General features: G+C 46.0%; 1 protein-coding gene across 1 annotated transcript; it reads right to left on the bottom strand.

Annotated features, from left to right (window-relative positions):
• Window positions 1-60: 60 nt before the first annotated feature.
• On the bottom strand, window positions 61-4,300 carry LOC149205559 (protein STABILIZED1-like). Its single transcript, XM_089395112.1, has 2 exons — window positions 2,412-4,300; window positions 61-2,057 (listed from the first exon to the last, which is right to left on the bottom strand). The coding sequence occupies exons 1-2, from the start codon at window positions 3,400-3,402 to the stop codon at window positions 220-222; spliced, it is 2,829 nt and encodes a 942-aa protein (XP_089251238.1). The 5' UTR covers window positions 3,403-4,300; the 3' UTR covers window positions 61-219.
• Window positions 4,301-6,767: the final 2,467 nt, after the last annotated feature.

The following is a 6,767-nucleotide window of genomic DNA, read 5'->3' as shown; positions in this document are numbered from 1 at the left end:
CTGATTAGAAAATTGTAAGTATCAATACGTGGCACCAACCTATTACAGCAAAACAGTGAATTTACTTTTCAAAAAAAAATAAAAATTGGGATGACTATTACAGCAAACTATGCTACAATGATTACAATAATACTGCCAGAGTAATAAGCTGTCCAAATTGTCAGCTAGTAAAAACATATTGATAATTGGAAGGCCTGATTTTTTTTTCTAAAAAGTTTTTCAAACTCCTATAACCCCTTCTTCCTTGCCTAAAGCAACCACTACTTTCTTTAAAATAGCTTCAACAGGCAGATGTGAATTTTCAACTGCTTTTGATATAGATGCCCACCGCTCTCCATGCCTTGGTTCTGCAGCAATGCATCTCTTCAGAACATCCCGTTGGATCTCCTCAGTTCCATGCTGAAGTTCAAACTTGTAGTATTGGGCCCAAAAATCCCCATTGTCTGGTGCAAGAGTGACTGCCCTGTTCAACCAATTCCTGGCCTTATCAACCTTCCTATCATTCCAGAACAGCTTGGCAACAGCTGCAATCACATATGGATCATGATCACATCTCTTGAGTGCATCCATACTCTTGCTCTTTCTCTGAGGCCTTGGAGCCATCTCAATTGATGCTGCCCATAATATGCCACTGGTCGGGCACTCCTGTAACGCCTTAGCCATCAGGATCTCACTCTCTTTCTTATTGCCATGCCTTGATTCAGACCTGATAGCAGAAAGCCAGAGCTCTGGATTTTGAGGGTTCCTCTTTCTAGCTATAGTAAGAATTGCCCTCGCCTTGCTCAGACCACCCATTTTTTCCTCCAATTTAGCAGCTGAGAGCCATAGAGGAATGCACCCTGGACAGTTCTTGAGGCCTTGCTCATAGACCTCACGTGCAGCCTCCAAGTTCCCAAGACGATCTTCAAGCTGTCCTCGCATTAGCCACAATTTAAAGAATGCAGGATACTTTATAAGCCCTTCATCAAGCAGTGACCTCTCCTCCGCAGTGTTTCCCAGCTCTCTTTCAACAATTGCTGACTTCATCCAGACTCTTTCTGTACCACCTCTCTCACGAGCCTTGGCGAGAAGCATCCTTGCTCTCTCAGGCTCATGATTTTCAAACTCCAGCTTGAATGCAGCTAACCAAATCTCCTCTGAGTTGGGTATTGCAGCATAAGCCTCCTGCAAAATTGCTCGAGCGGATGGGACATCCCCTGCAAGCCACTTTTCCTTAGCTCCCATCAGCCATAGCACCTCTGCTCTCGGACAGTATGTCACTGCTTTTCTCAGTAAGGCATCCAATGATTCTCTAGTTCCATGGCTCTTCTCTAGCTGGGCAGCCTTAAGCCAAATACTTTTCTTAGCAACAAACACTGTAAGGGCATGTGCATAGATCGCACGTGCAGTTTCAATTGATCCCCTCTTCTTGCATTCCTCTGCATCTGCAACCCATGTTCTCTTTCTATCTTCCTCTTCAACTCCAATAGAAATTGTGTTGCGAATTATTGCCTGGCAAGTCACACCAGACCCTGCTCGCTCTGCGGCCTCTGCCTCCTTCATCCAAGCTTCTCTGTCAATCACTACCCCTTCCCTCTGCAGGGACCTGATTCCCCTCTCAATAATCTTGCCCACCATGGTTGTGTTTCCATTGGCCTCCTCAAGCTTCGCAGCAGTGATCCAGATCGAAGGTTCCTTGGAAAGCTTCTCCCTAGCCTTGTTGAGAACCTTCTTTGCCTGATCGTATGTCTCAAGCCTTGTCAACGCAAGCCACAACTCCACATGTAGTGGACAGCACTCCACTGCCCTGTGAAGCAAAATCCGGGCATCCTCCTCATTTGCCAACTCCACCACAGCCTTCCAAAGCCTCACAGAGTCAGGAATATGCTCCAGCCCCTTCCTCAGCACTCGGCTCTTGTTCGCATCATCATGTTCAAGCTTTGAAGCTTGCATCCACAGCTTCACCGAATTGGGGATCGCCTTTACACCGCGCGCAATGACCGCTTTGGCTTCATCCGGACTCGCCAATCTGCAAGCCTCCAACCATACATCTTCATTCTTTGGGCATTCTTCACAACCTGAAATGTTCAATATAAAGAAACGAATCGTAAAAGCCGAACATGTAATAAAAAAGATTGAAAGGTTTACTGGAATCTGGAATTTGACTCTTAACAAAAAAAGAGGACCCATAATTCATAAAAATACAAAACAGACAACACTTTTGAATCAAATATCCTTCTCAATAAAAAAAACTTGCAGCCTACATAACTGAGAAGTTAAATCACCAAAATCAAATCTCTATAAATAGGATGTTCTAATAGAAATGAAACCTTAAAGAGCTGACACTTCTCAACTAAATTTTAACTGAATTCTGATTAAATTCAACTCCCGAATTTGAATTAATAAAAAGGTTCTGCAGGGCAGGAACATACCTTTTTGAATCAAATGCCGTGCAGCCTGTATCTTCCCTGCAACCTCCTCTAGCCTCGCCGCCGCAATCCAACCAGGAGGATGCTTTGGGTTAGTCTGCGTAACCGACTTGAGCAACAATCTGGCCTTTTTAATATCTGAAATCTCCGCATCACTGGTAATCTTCATACTCTTGAGATCAGTCAGATACCCCTTGGGATCCACTACAGTCAACCCTGAAACCGAATCAGATAGCCTATCGAGCTTCAAAGACAGCACAGTCCCTCTCCCCTCTCCAACAGCCGTGAGATCAGTCACTGGCGTCTGTGCCCAGGGTGTCTCCGTGCCACCGGCAGCCCTGCTTTTCGGATCCAATGCACTGACGTGCTCCTTCTCTTGCCTGGCCTTCTCCAGCAATGTATCCGGAACTGGAACAAAACTCTCAAACCTCTTTTTCTTGTTCCGAAGCGAATAATCCCCAATCTCTGGTATGCTGTCCCACTCCTCGGTGGAGAGCGTATACAATTTCCTCTTAAGGTCTGCAAACTGCTCTGTAATTTTAGGGTTTGAGGCTCTGTACTTCTCAATCTCCTGTTTCAGCCTTGCCTCCCGCCGGTCCTTGCGGCGAGAGTCCATTCTTTTATCAATGCTCTCCCAGACGGCATCGGCTTCCTTGTCGTCCTCATCGTATTCGGCAGAGGCAAACAAACCCACATCGTTACCCTCAAATTCATCGAACTTCTGGTTCTCATCATATCCCTTCTCGTCGTCTACTTCTTCCTCCTCTTCGGCACCCGCGGCACCGGCACTGCCCTTGCCCCGCCCTCTGCCCGCTGACGCGCCTCCTATGGTAGTGGCGGAGCGGTCCGGCAGGTCCGGGGCGGCCCTCGCAGGCCCGATATCAGACCGCGTGGTGAACCCCGTGGCCCCTCGGCCCAGCCCGGCCACATAGTTCGGTGGGGGTTTTGTGTTGAGAAACTCCAGCCGGGGCCGGGGAACAGCGGGCGCCTGCATTCTTCCTGCAACGAGGAGTCGCAAAGGCGGCAGCTAATAGAACAGGTTTCCAAGTGATCACTCTGTCAAGTTGCAGACCCTCTCAGCGGCGTCAACACCTCCCTTCGCCTGACGATTTGATTTCCTGCAGTCAACTGAACCGAAGTGTATCGCACCAACACGATTCGTGAACCCCGTCAATTGGAAACAAAAACAGGATCCTCGCTATATTTGGCGTGAGATTTTCATACCTACCTTCTCAAGTGCTATTTTCATACCTAATGCGGCTTGAATATAATCCTTTTTGTGTGTGGTTCTGGATTACATGCATATGCCTTTCCCGTCCAGCCGACTCATCGGATGATCTGTGTAGGGGCTATTACTCGGGATACGAGACGTGAATGGTAATGTTCTTGGTGCGGCGCAGGTCTGGGTTTTTGCGCATCGACGTATCTGCGGTAAGAAAAGAGTGATTGGCAGGTATGTGGTCCGGTACTCCCCCTTTTTGGTTGCTTTCTGTGTGGCTAAAGGCAAAGGAGAAAGCCCCCTTTTGTTGGCTGGCCTGCCGGATGCTCGCCTCTTCCCTGGTGGCTGGATGCACGGCTTGGCTTGATTGACTGGTATACGGGTGATAAAATATGTATCAATATTGGTGCTTGCCCAGGTTTATGCGGGTAAGAATCTGTATCCCGATTCGTAGGCTTGGTGCTGCTGATTTAGATTCACTGGTAGAAGGGCTAGGTTGGCTAAGAACAGAAGGATGCTATGTAGGTACCTGGCGAGGATCCAGGTTCTATGTAAGCATAGCAACCACTTGCTTGGTAAAGTTACTGAGATATGCTATAGTAGTCGTAACAACTAGGGAGGTTGTTGACAAAGAGGCCTAGATAGATACATTCTCCTATGTGCCTGGGTTAGGAATATGAGAGCTAGTGATATGAGCATACGGGTTAGCATGGGTATAAAGAGGTGGTCCAACTATATCGAGTGATGGATATTATGGCTGTAGGCCTTGGCAAGCCATTTCCCTAAGAGTAGAGTAAAACAGAACATAAGGAAAATAACAAGGGTGTTACATAGATAATGTGAACTCTCATGTGTATCTATTGATATCTTGGGATGAACATAACTTTTTGAAGCGAATACGCCTAAGCTATATGGAAGTGATGGCGTTATATTCTAGTTATTACTAGGGAAATGTCAGGAGGACAGAGAGACACAACCAGAAACTTCCATAGTAGCTTATAGATTATCTTGGCTTCCATAGAGAGATATTAATTCTTATCTTTAGGATAGGTATATATATTATTTGTGGGTTAGACTGTCAATAGGAGGCTTGAATCAACTACCAGAAAGCACAGGAACATCTATTATACCATGCACCCTATGAACTACTTACTACCCCATATGCTACCATCATATGAATCTACTCTCGGATCACATGTATCACTAGATCTAAGAAACTATGAAACCATCAACCAGACTTACCAGACATAACTTACCTACCTACGCATACAATATCAACTATCCACATTGAAACTATCACCATGCATTGTATTATAGCTATCCCAGGTTTGATCTATTTTGTCACTACAGGGGCTATATTCAATGCCTATTGCGCTATATTCACTAACACTTACCTCCTACCTTCAATGAATGGTACGGAACTCCAATCCTACTAGCTCACCTCCTCCCTTCTATGAACGGTACGGGACACTGGGACTACTAACAAAATATTACCTTTGACAATACAGCCAATAGAGATATTGAAAGAACGCTAGCTATAGTGGATAGTGTGAATTGATATCAAACTATTAGCTAATAAAAAGAATTGTTTAGTGTTAATTTATAATAGAGGAGATTTAGTGTTAATTTATAATAGGACTAAGAAAGAAACTAATTGATTGAACGAACGAAATCTAATTGTTGCTATGAAACTATTGGTTTTCATTGATAATAGAACCAAATAAGCTAACTCAATAGTGTATGCGAAAGGAAGGATAACGCTAGAGGAAACGAATCCAACTAAGAAAACGAATGAAACAAACTAATACAACTAATGGTGCATTAGAACGTCTATAATAAGAAATGACAAAAATGAATGAATGAATGAGCTAACGGGATTCTATAAAGACGATGCTTCCTCAGCTACTGGTGCTCCGGGTGGACCTAGCCAACTGAATCATCGAGCTTAGCAACTAGTTATTGAACTGAGCAGAGGTAAGCTGGTACTAGCTAAGATGCTGCGGGTAAACCAGATCAAAAAGAACTGGGGTGGTCAGCGACTGCTAGCTCTGCAAGTGCTCATTCAAATCCGAAGGTGATGCAAGGAATAACCCTCCCTCCCCGTGGCGTTTACGAGGGGTTACAACTCATATCCGAGCGTTGGTACACCTCCCATCCGTTCGAGGGCATGCATGGCTATCGCCCTTGCACCGATCTCGTGCTGATCGATGGTGTGACAGCTATAAGTGCCTCTCCCGCCCGCATGAACAGACTGGAACTGCTGAGTCAACTGCGACTTATGAAACCTATGTCTCATCAGCGTTTCACCGAGCTGCTGTCTATACCATTCCATTCGGTCCGACTCTCACCACTCCTGCATCTTCATCTTCTGGGTCATTTACTGATTCAATATCAATGAGTGCTAGGTAAATGGGGGGTTCAGCCACTGGGTTCGCTCGATCTCCAACAATTGGCCATGGGTCTCCATCTCGATCTCGAGATGTATCTGCACCTGGGTTTGGATAATCCCCTACGGGTGAATCTGTTCCCGGAGCTGTGGGGGATGTGCAGAAACCCGGAGCAGGACGAAATGTAACCCTTTCCTATGGATTAACCCGTTATCGATCTCGAGATGTATGAGCAGCAGGATCAGCTTCATTTTGACTGAAAAAACTAGCTCTGCCATTGCTTCCTCCGCTACTAATGTTGGGTTCTCGACCGGATCGGGTAAACTACTCCGCACAATCCGCAGGATCAACCACCCCCTATGTCTTTGCCTGCTTCGATTCCCTCGCCCTCGCCTATGCTGGTGGCTCTGCTAGCTCCGGATGGATCCACTGTTATTGATGCTGCTAAGTATCTATCTCGATCCGGAAGGTATGCCGCTGAAGTGAAAGGTTATGCATCTGGCCCTGCCACCGATGGATCAACATATGCTACCTATAATGCTACTAGCGCTGCTGGTGGATATGCCACTGATGTGGCTGGCTCTTCGCCGAGTACTGGATATGCTCAAGGTATGGATCAATATATGAAAGACCTGGCTTAGATGTTGCTGGGTCTACTACTACTATTGCAGGATCTGCTGCTCAATATGGAGCTGGAATGGGAACTACTGACTCTCGAACGGAAGGAACTGGAATTGGACGACTGGGACTGGA

The sequence above is a fragment of the Pinus tabuliformis genome, chromosome 1_2 (assembly GCF_031772625.1).
Source record: "Pinus tabuliformis cultivar Carrire ecotype Pingquan chromosome 1_2, CPIR1, whole genome shotgun sequence".
In the NCBI taxonomy this organism is placed as follows: domain Eukaryota; kingdom Viridiplantae; phylum Streptophyta; class Pinopsida; order Pinales; family Pinaceae; genus Pinus; species Pinus tabuliformis.
The sequence above is the reverse complement of the archived record's forward strand: the minus strand, read 5'-3'. Positions and strand labels throughout refer to the sequence as shown.